This window comes from Podarcis tiliguerta (genome assembly GCF_965153285.1).
Source record: "Podarcis tiliguerta genome assembly, chromosome: 11".
Lineage (NCBI taxonomy): Eukaryota > Metazoa > Chordata > Lepidosauria > Squamata > Lacertidae > Podarcis > Podarcis tiliguerta.
In genome coordinates, this window is record NC_139544.1 from 36,526,697 (window position 1) to 36,540,748 (window position 14,052).

A 14,052-nucleotide genomic window follows, 5' to 3' on the forward strand; every position below is an offset into this window, starting at 1 on the left:
GTGACATCCAATGTTAGTCATAAACAGGCTAAGATTAAAGCCATTGATTTTCAATGGATCTACTTTGATTATGACCAACATTGGATATCACCCATCGTGTTTAATTTGTCTCACAGTTGTCTCTGAGGAAGAGCAATTCTGCTTGGAAACACACCAGGCGCAACAGCATTAATGAAAGTGCTTTCACAATTAAACTATATTCTTAGCCCCTTGTGTGGGAGTGGTCACCTCTTTTTTTTCTGGCTAGATAGATTGCAAATACTAAAAATACATCCCTTGTGCTAGGACCTCCACTCTGATCAAAATTAGTCAAAATTAGCTGGGTGATCCAATGATGGCTTTCCTGCATTGCATCTGCTTTGGCCCTTAGTTTGGAATTTTAAAGTCCTATTTGCAGAACTGGTCCAAGACGTTTTCCTGCCTGAGCTGAAGGAAAAGATGGCACTTCCCTCTCCACCATTCTACATCCATAATCCAACCAGATGGGACATTGAGTCTTCCTTCAGCACTGGTGATTGGGCAGCATCCTCCACTGTACTTATGTACAGTGCAGGTTAGTGGGTGCAGGGGAAAGTGTGTGAGGCTGCTAACACCACTCCACCCCAGCACGAGTTGCCTAAGGTGTCTTTCTTATTCTGCCTAATGGTATGGTGGTTCTGCCTAGTTCTAAATAAGCACATTGATTCCTTGTTGGTCCTCTTGAATCTAGGTAACTGGTTGGCTTTCTCTAATATACAGACTTCAATGTGATGCCTACTCAGATTAACCAGATCTTGAGTATCCCTATTTAAAAAGCCATTGATTAGGATCCAAATAAAAGCACAACTACTCAAGGGTGTCTTTGTACCAGCACTGATACAGCAGCAGGGCCCTATGGAAAATCACATTTGAAACTGAGGGGGCTTTCAAGCGTAGGCAGGCTAGCATTAGTATGTACATTTTACAGATGATGGATAGAGGCTGAAAAAAAGAATGGCTTGCCTGGCAAGATTTCTAACATGCCCTTTCATGACGTTTGACTCCAGTGAAGAGGTTTTTTATGTTTGTTTTTTAAAGGGTGAAATCCATTGATATACATAGCCAAATTCCCATTGATTTTTAGTAGCGCCTCCTTCTCAGTATATAGAGAATCATACTACAACAGTGAAAGATAAGCAGTTGCTAAGAATATCAAAGAAGTCACATGCCTCCATTTCATTCCCTAGAGTGGTTTCTTCAAAGTCAAAGGACTTGAGCATGTCCCATGACATCATCCCCTGGCTCTGTAACTTGGAGAGGGAGCCAGGAATGAAATCTAGCCTTCATGTGATCTGCTTCACCAGGAAAAAGATGGCTTTTAATCCTTGACCAGTGTGTCTCATTTCCACTATCCACATGTTCTTTGGTACTCAGACAACAGAACTCTCACTGCTTCAGCTTTCATCAGCTATGCAATATGCTCAGTACAATAAGCTATTGATGGTGGCTATTGGGGGGCGCACGGAATTAAACATTTCTCTCCCCACAAAAACACATTCACCTTGGAAGTGAAGAATGATTTCCCCCTATTTATGCACACAGTATAGTTTGCTGTGCATTTTATAATTCATAAAAGGTAAAGGGACCCCTGACCATTAGGTCCAGTCGTGACCAACTCTGGGGTTGCGGCACTCATCTCGCTTTACTGGCTGAGGGAGCCAGCGTACAGCTTCTGGGTCATGTGGCCAGCATGACTACGCCACTTCGGGCGAACCAGAGCAGCGCACGGAAATGCCGTTTACCTTCCCACTGGAGTGGTACCTATTTATCTACTTGCACTTTGACATGCTTTCGAACTGCTAGGTTGGCAGGAGCAGGGACCGAGCAACGGGAGCTCACCCTGTTGTGGGGATTTGAACCGCCGACCTTCTGATCGGCAAGTCCTAGGCTCTGTGGTTTAACCCACAGCGCCACCCGCATCCCTTATAATTCATAGGTGATGCTAATTTCCAGCCTTCCTTTAACCTTCCTTTTTAGGCATATAGAGGAATCTGTTTATAGTCAAGAGTGTTTATGAAAACACAAACTGCTTTTGAACAGATGGCCAAGTGCACCAAAGGAAGGTCAAGGAGGCTCCTGCATGGCAGACAGTTATAACTCATGAGTGCTGTCTCTATTATCTCAAGAACCACATCCTGGGCAGCTTTTGAGAAACAGCTTCAGAAGCGCAGGAAAGAAAGCAGATCAAAAAAATAAATAAAACCAGGCTGTTAGTCACTTAGATATCATTTAATGAAGATTATTTTACTGGTTTGAAGGCAGGCATAGGCCTTTGTTTGTAATAAGAAAGCCTTTATGCTTCTGAACACAAGCTGCTGGGAATCACAAATGCATACTGTCCAACTTTTGGAGACCCCAAACTGGGATAGGTGTCTTTCAGGATGTGTGCCTGGGCAAGTCATGTGACCTGCATCTCGCTGTTGCCCCACACCCAAAAATACAGCCCCGAAAAACTGGGAGTTTTTTTCCAGTGCAAGATCACTGCACCCCAAATGGCCTTGCATGAAAAAATAGGATGTCCTGTTTCTTCTGGGGCACTTGGCAGGTATGCAAGTGGGAAGAGTGCTGTTGTGGCTGAGGTTCCATGTTTGGGCTTCCCATGGGCATGTGGTAAGAACAGGGTGCTTCTGGGTGAGTCTTTGAACCCGATCTAGCAGGTCTCACCTTATGTTCTTAAATGAACTGCTTGCTTAATTGATTCCATTTATTAAAAACTGTGTATTGCCCAAACTTCAGCCTGAGTGCCTTTTGAAGGTATGGCTTCATCACTGAATTAACAATCTCTTGTTGCTAGAAGGAGAGGCCATCTTTAATAGTTTATTTTCCATTTCGTAATATCCCAAAGCCAAGGCAGGTGGTTTTTCTTTAAAGTCTGCCTGTCAGTCTCACCCCTCTAATGACAATTAATTCATCAACTAAAGCTCTAGTGGATTGATCAGTTTACTGCTTAAATCTATGAAAACGTTCAAGCTGCATAAAGAAAGGAAAAATGAAGAAACCCCCATAGTGCCTTCCAATTTATTTAATCTTTTGTGATACTTATTGCCTGGCTTAAATTCATCACACCCATTTGTATAATTTTCCTTATCCTGCAGTGTGGTTTTTGTTCTAGCACAACCTCACCAAGTGTCCCCGAGACCCCTCTGGGGACAGTGATCCCCAGAGGTAGAGATTTGGGAAATTATTGTCAGTGGGATGCTACCAGGACAATGGGTCTGATCCTTGTAGTATATTAATGAAGCACTGAGCCATAGGATGCATTCTGAGATTAAACATTTTGTTTTGGTCTAGTTTTTATGTAAAATATAATAGCACCATCTCGCAACTCCCTGACCACTTTATTTAGATGGTTGTGAAACTTTAATATTTCAGAGCCAATTGGATGGATTCCTAGATGTTTTGCAAGAAAGATCTTTGAAGATCGAGGGGTTTGTCAGTGAGATTGAGGCTCTGTTTAATTCTCTCGAGGTAAGTGTGTGGCATCTGCCTTCCTTCTCATTTGTTGAGAATTTATTTTTGTTGAGATTTTTTTAAAAAAACAATTATTCAGCTGGATGGGCCACAATATGAACATAACATTTTCTTTCTACAGAAGAGGTGACTTTTAACAGCATGCAAGGACACATGGACACAAAACTCATTCCAGCTTTGTATGAAACATTCCATCCTTCTGCCTTTCAGAAGCTGGTTGTCAAAGAGACAAACTCAGTTCAAATTATTTCATCGAATCCTCTGGATTTCTGGTTTCCTTTGCATTTCCGTGGCTTTATACTACTGTTTTTAGATTCTGTATTGGTATTTATGATATTGCTTATTGTTTTTATGTTATATATCGCTTAGAGATTTTTAAAATATTAAGCAGTTTTCAAATAAATAGATAAAACTACTGAAGGGTTCAAGTCAACCATCAATCTTTTAGCCCAAGGGTGGGTGGTTTTTCTCTCCTGCCAAGCGTTTCGTTCCCTCAGGTCTAATCTCTTGAGAGCTACATGACAGCAGAGGGCAGGGCAGGAACTGAAAGTGAGTGTGGCTATCCTTTTTCTCTCCCTTATTTTTAACCACACACTTTTCTGATTCTGTCATGCCCTTCTCCTCTCTCCCTCCTCATCACTCTCTCACTTTGCCACCTCCTTTTCTTTCTTTCTTTCTCTTTCTTTCTTTCTTTCTTTCTTTGCGTGTCGAGACCCCACAGCCACCCCCTTGTTGGAAATAACTCACACAAAGACCGATATTAGGTTTATGTTATTGGGCAAATTTGGGCCACAACTTTATTGAAATTACAGAATGTGAGCGGTATTGGCTTAGGCATTGATTGGACCTGACTATATCTGACTCTTGCCCATTGTGCAGGAAGTCCAGTAAGGGAAGCCACCGGTAGGGGGAGCCCTGTCGACGTGAACCAACTCAAGTTCCCCTTTGGTGTTCCCGTCGGGGCCCCCAGCCGAGCTTCAGACTAGATCAACACCCCCAGATTCCTTTAACGGAATACCCTTAAGCATGGAGGGGCAGGTGATGGCCACACCTCCCCTCCCCCCACACAAGGTCAAACAATGCCTAACCGCGGGGGGCCACTAGGTGGCGCGTTGGAAGATGGCCGACAATAACATCTCTCTGACCCATACGAGGTATTAAGGGGCTGCTATGGGAAGTAGGCAGCCTTCCTACCCCCCCAAGGGTATGGGGGGGGCTGCCCTGCCAGCGGTGTTCATAATGCACCCCCTGATCCGAGAGACGGGGGTGTGGAACACTTGGCAAAAGCCCTCGATGGAATCAGATCTTCCCGACGCCGATTCCAATCAGCGCGTGCTGGTTGCTTCAGCCTGGAATTATAATTGGACTAATTGGCAATAACGGATCAGAAGAAGGCTGAAGCACATATATCAAGTAAGGCTCGAGATAAGGACTGCTGACTAATGCATCTCTGTGATCGGGAGTGGCGGATGGATAAGTAAATCTCTTGATGAATTACCACCATGAGAACGTAAGGCTGGAACGAAGGGGGGGGGGTGGAGGAAAAAACTCTCTTAAATTCCTTTGCATGATATGACTACAATAATCCTCCACCGTAGAAAGAAATAAGATCGTCGCGTTTTAAAAAAACATAAACAGAACTTTAAAACTGTGTGGGGGAAATGACTACAATACGAGAAGATTGAAAGGCGAGAAGGAGGAAAATTCCTATGACGCAGTTAAAAAAACATGGCGTCTCGCAAAGACAGGCTGGCAGGAGAACAGACGAGGGGGGAAGAGATTCAGGGCTTTGAAAAAGAAAGAAGGCTGGAATGCAAGTTTGACCTGACAGAGCCCCTGATAATGTCTGATTTATTGTGCTAGCCTGAGGAAAAATAATGGACCGACCGAAGACTAACAGAGGTCGTTCCTGAATAATTTGAGCTTGGAAGAGCACAAAACCCACACAGAGACGCCAAATCTTCAATCTGTTTGTGAAAACCATCAGAGATTGCAAAGAAAGGAATAAATGATAACAACAAGAAGAGAAAGAAGGTAATAAAGATCTATCCGATTCGAACTGGATGGAACTGTTTAATAAAAGCAGCAAATAAGTGATGTCTGGAGTCATCTGGAATTTTGGACTCGTGCTGAGCTTGATGTATGGGTACCCCCCCAAAATTTTAAAATTTGGCTGTATAATTTGGAGTTAATGTGATTTGAACAATGTGATGTGATTGGCCTGTTAATAAAAATTATTTCAAAAAAAAACAAACAATGCCTAACCGCAACTCTAACAAAGTTGTGACGATTGCTACAAGGTAGGAGAAAACCAAGTGGCCAGTGCCAATTTGCCAAGTGGAAAAATTCCTACCAGGCCCCTCGGACAACCAAGGTGATCAACCAAAGTCCATAGCAAGGCCAGTGCCTAACCTGCAAAATAGGGAGGTAGGGAGGGTCTGTGGGTGATTGAGGAAGCGAGCCAGAGAGGAAGTCCTCTGCCTCACTCCTCTGTTTAAATGGCCCCGGCCACGCCTCCCTGGCCAGCGGATTGGCTGGCTGGGCTCTGACGTGGCCGGGATCCCCCAGGCAACGGGAGACAAGGCCCCTGCCCCCGGTGGGGAGTGGGTGGCCACACGGTCCACCGCAACTCCTCCCCACTGGGAAGTAGAGCGGATTTCTCAAACCATTAGTTCAACTTTTCTGAATCAGACCATTAGTTCCACATTGACTGGCAGCAGGCTCTCCATGGTCTCAGACACAGATCTTCCCAGTCCTGCCTAGTCCCCGAGAGCTACTCAGTTGGGAATGCCAAGGAATGAATCTGGGACCTGAAAATGAGAGTACCCATAAACTTTTTTTTTTTAAGGAAAAAAAAGAGCACTGCCTATAGCACTTAACTTTTCATTCCCGGCCTGGATGGAAACATGGAGGTGGCAGATTGAACAGTCAGCACGCAAAGGACACAATGTGGCCTAGAGATGCCACTGCTGATGTACGAGACACTCGGTCCTGTCCTCCTCTACAATTTTGAAGTCTTTTAAAAATGTGTTCTTAGATGTCTGAAGTTTAATTCTGAACCCACCTTACATCACGGTGGAAATGACATTGGAATACAGTCATACCTCGGGTTGAATACACTTTGAGTTGTGCTCCATGGCAACCCGGAAATAATGGAGTGCATTACTTCCGGGTTTTGCCGCTTGCGCATGCGCAGACGCTCAAAATGACGTCACACGCATGCGCAGAAGCAGAGAAAAGCGACGCACGTGCGAGCAGACGTGCCATCGCCAGTTACGTTTACCTTTAGATGCAAACGGGGCTTTGGAACGGATCCCGTTCGTATCTAGAGGTACCACTGTAGTTAGCTCTTCTCCAGCCTTCCCCAACCTATTGCTTTTCAGATGCTTCAGATTCCATCTCCCATCAGGCCTAGCTAGTACAGTTAAGGAGTTATATTCCAAAACATCCAGTGGACCCCAGGTGGAGAAAGCTACTCTACTCTATAAAGGAAGCATTCAGAACAATAGCTCATATACCTTACATAGGGTTGTCAAAAATCTGGACACAGAAGTTGTTGAGCTTTTTTCGTTTCACCCAAAGTTGTTGAGCTTCTTTTAAGCGATTTCTACCTGGACACTACTGTTTCCAACTGCCTAATCCCGGCTAAATCTGACCAAATGAATCTGACCAAACTGCGGGTGGCAGTGGAAGACAGAAGTGCCTGGCGTGCTCTGCTCCATGGGGTCACGAAGAGTCGGACACGACTGAACGACTAAACAACAACAATCCCGGCTATGGGCAGGAAATTCTGAACATATGACAACCCTACCTTATACAAAATGGGATGCGGGTGGCGCTGTGGTCTAAACCACAGAGCCTAGGGCTGGCCGATCGGAAGGTTGGCGGTTTGAATCCCCACGACAGGGTGAGCTCCTGTTGTTCGGTTCCAGCTCCTGCCCACCTAGCAGTTCAAAAGCACGAAGTGCAAGTAGATAAATAGGTTCTGCTCCAGGTATACAGTGTTTCCATGCACTGCTTTGGTTTCACCAGAAGCGGCTTAGTCATGCTGGCCACATGACCCAGAAAAACTGTCTGCGCACAAACATCGGCTCCCTCAGCCAGTAAAGTGAGAAGAGCGCTGCAACCCCAGAGCTGTTCGCGACTGGACGTAACTGTCATGGCTCCTTTACCTTTACCTTTTTTACCTTATACAACTTACTTAACAAATAAGGCAGGGGTAGGGAACTGGATCTGACCAGTGGGCCAGATCCTGTATTCTCCCACCCTTGGCAGGCCCAACCACTTGTCAATCACCTGACATCACTGTGTGATTTCCCTTTCAACCCTCTATAGTCTCTGGGCTGAACTAAAAGAGACCCTTTTTGTGAACCCCATGGAAAGCTTTTGCTAGTCACCACGGAACAATCTAAGCAGAGAGAAGTGGCCCTGAAGTCTCCAGTGCTCAGGAGAAAAATTCACCAATGAATTTTATTTCTTTCCAACATCTGGAATTTTTTTTTAACCTCTAGGAAAACTGTAAGGAAAAGGAGCAGCTTTTGGATGAGCAAAATGAAAGCATCATCAAGACTGTGATAGGGCACCATGACAGAAAGCAGCAGAGCTTTGAGGAAGTAAAGAATGCCAAAATGGAGTATCTTTATGAACAAATGGTTAATTTTCAAGAATACATTGATACAGCAAAGGACACGTTGGAGGCGATCTTAAAGGAAACTGAAGAAATGGATGATTTTGTTTTCCTAAGTGTGAGTATAAAATTACACTTAATGCTGCTAAAAATTGTGCATTGTGCTGAAAATATATATATACACAGGCTATATTCCTATCTACATAACAAAGGAATATAGTTTATGTCCATTTGTTCTAAATCTACATGCAAATACTCATAGACGCATCACATAACTGGGATAGAAATTGAAGGCTGCAAACCTATATACACACTTACCTATATAAGACTACAGAGGATTAGGCTGCAATCCCTACCTAAGAGTAAGCCCTATGGAACACAGCAGAGCTTACTCCTGAGTAAATGCACATAGGAATCCACTGTCAGGTTCCAATTCTGCACTTACCACTTAGTAAGGCCCACTGAGGAAGCGAATTGCAAAAATGGGATTGTGCTGTTGAGCTCTAAGGTAGTGACCCTAGTTCAGTGCCTTTCCTCCCATGGACCACTTGAAAATTGTTGGGGGTCTCAGCAGACCACTTAAATGGTTTCTCTGCCTGTTGTAGCAGTCATAATGTGCTATGCTAGATGCTGGGTGATCTTTAATTATATTTTTGTTCCTTCTTTTATTTCTGTTATCGCATCACAGTTTTTATACCATAGAATTAAAGAATAGAATTCCATACAATTCAAAACCAATATGAATATTTAGCACAGTAGACCAGGCATAGGCAAATTCGGCCCTCCAGATGTTTTGGGACCACAATTCCCATCATCCCTGACAACTGGTTCTGCTAGCTAGGAATCATGGGAGTTTTAGTCCCAAAACATCTGGAGGGCTGAGTTTGCCTATGCCTGCAGTAGACTTTCTGAACGATGCCATAACCTCCAATAGAAAGTGGACTAAAACTAGAGTGCCAGCTTCTGGGACCACACTCCTGCACAAGTCATGTAACCCATGAGAGATCGGATCACAGTGTTTTTTCCCAGGCATGGCACCCCAAAATGCACAATTTGCAGCACCATGCAAGATTGCTGCCACAAAGAAAGCACTTTTTTCATGGATAAGTTAGATAATGGACTATGTAGAGCAATCAAAATTAACAGCAAAATTAAGAGAATCTAATGATGAGTGTTTTATGGAAGAATGGATGCCATTTTCAGATTATTTAAAGAAATGCTATAGAATGATGAACTCACAGGCAGGATTTGAGCTATGAGCAACATAAGTAATTAGATTATAATATTGTGAGATTGTGTGTACAAAGTGAAAGTAGCCTGTTGTACCAAGGCAACCTTTACATTTCCTGCCCCACCCGCCACTGGTACAGTGGTACCTTGGTTTTTGAACGTCTCCGTTGCCGAACGTTTCAGAACTCGAATGCCATAAAACTGGAAGTAAATGCTTTGGTTTTTGAACATGCCTCAGAAGTCAAACAGAAACAGGCTTCCCCTGAGTGCGAGATCCTAAGGCCTAGCTGTCGCCTATTGAATTTCAGTTTTCAAACGTTTCAGAACTCGAATGGTCTTCCAGAACGGATTACGTTCAGAAACAGAGGTACCACTGCATATGTGTTGTCCAGAAGAAAATGTGGCCTCTGGAATAAATATTCCCCTCCTCCCCTGTGCTATACATCTGGCACATTGGAGAAGAAGAACCCCCACATCTCTGAAACTATACGATTGTTAATTAGTTTGTACAACTGGAAGTAATCTGAAATGCAATATGGTTGAGGGATACATGGTGGGCTCTTAACTCAGAGCCAGTGTGGTGTAGTGGTTAAGAGTGGTGGACTCGTAATCTGGTGAACTGGGTTCGCGTCCCCGCTCCTCCACATGCAGCTGCTGGGTGACCTTGGGCAAGTCACACTTCTCTCATGTCTCTCAGCCTCACTCACCTAACAGAGTGTTTGTTGTGGGGGAGGAAGGGAAAGGAGATTCTTAGCCGCTCTGAGACTCCTTAAGAGGAGTGAAAGGTGGGATATCAAGTCCAAACTCTTCTTCTTCTTCTTCTTCTTCATGTTATAAAGTTATTGAAGCTTGGAAAGTCTCAAATGCAGGTATTAGGCATACCACTGTGGTGTTGCACCTCTGGAGGGCAGGTTTCTGCAAAATGCATATGAGGTTAGGAAAGCTGTGCATATTTGAAGTGGTACAATATCAGGGGTGGGGCATATGTCTGTGAATGGGATCTTGTGGATTTGATGCCCAGTGTAATTTTGTGACACGCATTAATCTATTCCTTCCCACGTTCCTTTTCCTCCCATAGTCATCAGAAGAAATCAATAAAAGGTATATGAAATGTAGTTTTGGTGCGTTATAGTGAGTATTAGGAACGGCATGTTTGAATGCTTTTTAATACTTCCAAGCTCCGCTGAAGGCATGCAGCCATTTCCTCGCCAGATATTAAGGAGGAAATTGTGTGCTTGGTAATGCAGCTGAAAGTGTTTGAAATATTTGCATGCATTTTCTCATTCATCATTTAAATACTAATAAATATGGCATTATTCAATTCTGTCTTTCCTGCAATAGCATCTATGCAGCTGATTTTTTTTTTAAGCAGGCTGTACACAACCATTTTAAGATTCCAGATGCATTCTGTTAAAATGCCAATATTTGTGAGTGTTCCTGTTTTGCTGATTTAATTTCAATGTTAGATAAAATATTAATGAAAATGATCCTAGGCGTCTCTTTAGTAGGCTGAGCTAAATTTAGACCACAGTGAAGTCCTGCTAGGCCAGTGAGTTTTGAACTTGTCCTGGTATTTCTGCTTCCTTTGCCAAGAGGATTACATTGAAGCTGCGTGTAGTTTGAGATTGTTTTTAGAAGGGCTACTCCCCATAGTAAAATTAATATCAATCCAGGGACCATTTTATTTGGCTTTGGAAATGATCTATGGCAAGAGATAAGACTGTAGGGTTATTGGGGGGCGGGGGGGGGGCGTTTCAGACAGTTGATAGGTTATTTGATAATATTGTTTTGCCCATGCTCTACCAAAACCTCCAAGGCCAAATAAAATAGTGGAATGGGTGGGGGAATAACAACAACAACAACAATTTTATTATTTATATGCTGCCCATCAGACTGGGTTGCCCCAGCCTCTCTGGGTGGCTCCCAACAAAATATAAAAAACACAATAAGACAAACCATAAAAAACCTCCTTTCATATGTCTTCTAAAAGTCAACTAGTTGTTTATCTGCTTGACATCTGATGGGAAGGCATTCCACAGAGCAGGTGCCACTGCTGAGAAGGCCCTCTGCCTTGTTCCCTGTAGCTTCACTTCTCACAGTGAATGAACCATCATGGCTGGCTGGGACCCTGAACAGAAACAGTGAGGCTTACACAGTGCAACTTTTCCCTTGCAATTCCCCCTTGCGTTATTTAAAGGAGTGCAAACTCATTAGCCTCTTTCACACACAACACTAAAGCATGTTCAGTTAAGAAAACAGGGGTAAGCAATGTGGTGCCCCAGCCCCCCAGAAGTTGTGGACTCCAGTTTCCATCAGCACCAGCCAGCATGTGAAATGGTCAGGAATTGTGGGGGTTGTCATCCAAAACATCAGGAGGGCACCACATTGGCTGCCCTTGCAATAAATCATAGTCAAAGCTGGGGCATTGGACAGACAGTGACTTACACCTTTCATGCCTCCCTTCCTCCATTAAAGGAGGGAGAGGCAAGCCAGGTAGACCTGTTCTTCACTCATGGCTCCGTAGCTTCTGGGTGGTGACGGCTTTTTACACCCATAGTTAAAGAGCAGCTCTGGGTTCACACCGAATGCTGAAATATAATTCACAATAGCTAAGTTGTATAAATCAGCTATAAAGCTTGGTTAATGGGAAATCTTTAAGCATAGTTGATAACCCATAGTTAAGCTGCTGGGTTGGTTTCCCACATAACAGTAAACTGTTGTTTAATAAACCATGGTTTAATATTAGGTGCAAACTAGACCATTGTCTATTTGCTATTTAAGTAATAATTCAGTTGCATTCAGTGGCACCAATCTTTTGCATAAAAAATCTTTGGATGTTTCTTCTGTCTCAGGGTTAAAAATATATTCTTTTCTGCTTCTCTAAAATGAGCTCGGCAAATAAGAGCTAATTACTTCTAATCCATTTTGCTTTCATTTTTCCTTCTTTTTTGGGGGTTGTTAGCGATTCACCACCAGCTGTTGTACATTATCTCTTTGGAATCAGCCGGCTTCCTGGATGCTACAGTCAATTTTCTATTGCATTCAAGAAACACTTCAAAGGATATTGTCTGTGCATTTGAACTCCTGCATTTCTTAAGGGGCTTGCATTGAACTTTAATTCTGAACACTACTCTGTTCCAGAACTGGGCAGTTACGCATCTGCCAGGCAGTGCTATATCTTCAATTTCAAACTCAGGCATGAAATTCACTGGGTGACTTTCATGCTTGGGCTATGTCTCAGCCTAATCTATCTCATGGGTTGTTGTGAGAATAAAATGGGGAGAAGGAGAACCATGTACACTGCTTCAAGCTCCTTAGAGGAAAGAGGGATATTATTATTATTGTTATTATTATTATTATTAGCAGATTAAAAAGAGGTCAAGGTTCCTGCACTTTTAGTAGTTGTGAAGAAGAGAGAGGTTTAGTACGAGCAACCTGTTAGTCTAATTCCAAACAGGGTTTTCAGGTAAGAATCTAGACATTCATCTTTTCCCTAAAGAGTTCTGAGGCAGCAGGAGAGAATTGGGCAGCTGTGTCTTCATTCTGCTGCTTGCCACTTGTTTTGCCTGCCTTCTCTTCCTGCATGCAGGGGGGGGGGGGATAATCAATATTCTGATTGCTGCCAGAAGACAGAAAGGAAAGGGGAGCTTGGTTCAAAGGTACATAGTGCAAACCATGAGTTGATGTTACACACATATTCAGTGGGTATATATTTCCCTTTGCATAGGTTACTTTCTGCAGTGGAGAATATTCTGGCTTTGGAAAAGATACCACCTGCCTTCTCACAGTTTGAACATTTTGCAAGTGGCTCAGCAAATGGCAACCAGACCTTAAAACACATGCCTGGTAAGAATCTGTGCAAACATTTGGTGCATTGCTTGAAAACGCATGAAACCTAAAAAATAAAAAAGGGGGGAGATGTACACAGGAACGGAAATGTGACATTGCTGGCTTCTGCATGTAATTAGTAATCAGCTGAGTCTGAAGTGAAGCCTGATTGTGCTTGGATTATGGAGGAGGAAACTGGAGAAGGAGCAACTATCACTTCTTGTTCATGCTGAAAAGACAAGCCACCTGCAGGTCTGGAATAATCATGATCCCCAGTCATCTGTAGAGGAGAGCATCTTCGCACATTACAGTGGTACCTCGGGTTAAGTACTTAATTCGTTCCGGAGGTCCGTTCTTAACCTGAAACTGTTCTTAACCTGAAGCACCACTTTAGCTAATGGGGCCTCCTGCCACCGCCGGAGCACGATTTCTGTTCTCATCCTGAAGCAAAGTACTTAACCCGAGGTACTATTTCTGGGTTAGTGGAGTCTGTAACCTGAAGTGTCTGTAACCTGAAGTGTATGTAACCTGAGGTACCACTGAATAAGCAAGGGCCCAAAGAAGGAGTTCAAGTGAGCTGTGCTTCCGGGGCAATATGAAAAAGGAGAGCTTGTTAACTTAACAGCTGGCTGGTTGAGGCCAGTGGCTTCTTTAGCCCAGCATCCCATTCACACAGCGCCCAACCACATGCCTGCTCATCTCCCCTGGAAGCTCTCCTTGTGCTTGGAGTTTCCACCTTTTAACATTGCCCCTGCAAATACTTCTTTATTTAGTAATTATTTCTGGCCAGGAAGCGTCAACATGCCTTGCCCTCAGGTCCCTTCTGGGGCTGAAACGCACATTGTCCCTCCTTGACTCAAACAAATTCTGATGTTCTG

General features: G+C 43.6%; 1 protein-coding gene across 4 annotated transcripts in view; it reads left to right on the forward strand.

Moving 5' to 3' along the window:
- CMYA5 (cardiomyopathy associated 5) overlaps window positions 1–14,052 on the forward strand; it is a 53,155-nt gene that overhangs the window by 14,920 nt on the left and 24,183 nt on the right. For 2 of the 4 annotated variants that reach the window (XM_083403554.1, XM_083403555.1), the window contains exons 3-6: window positions 3,391–3,486; window positions 8,001–8,234; window positions 10,425–10,447; window positions 13,074–13,192. In XM_083403554.1, the coding sequence (XP_083259680.1) occupies window positions 3,391–3,486; window positions 8,001–8,234; window positions 10,425–10,447; window positions 13,074–13,192 (472 nt within the window). Of the gene's footprint in view, window positions 1–3,390; window positions 3,487–8,000; window positions 8,235–10,424; window positions 10,478–13,073; window positions 13,193–14,052 lie in introns of all 4 variants that reach the window. The other 2 variants (XR_014503020.1, XR_014503021.1) reach the window with 2 other exon arrangements.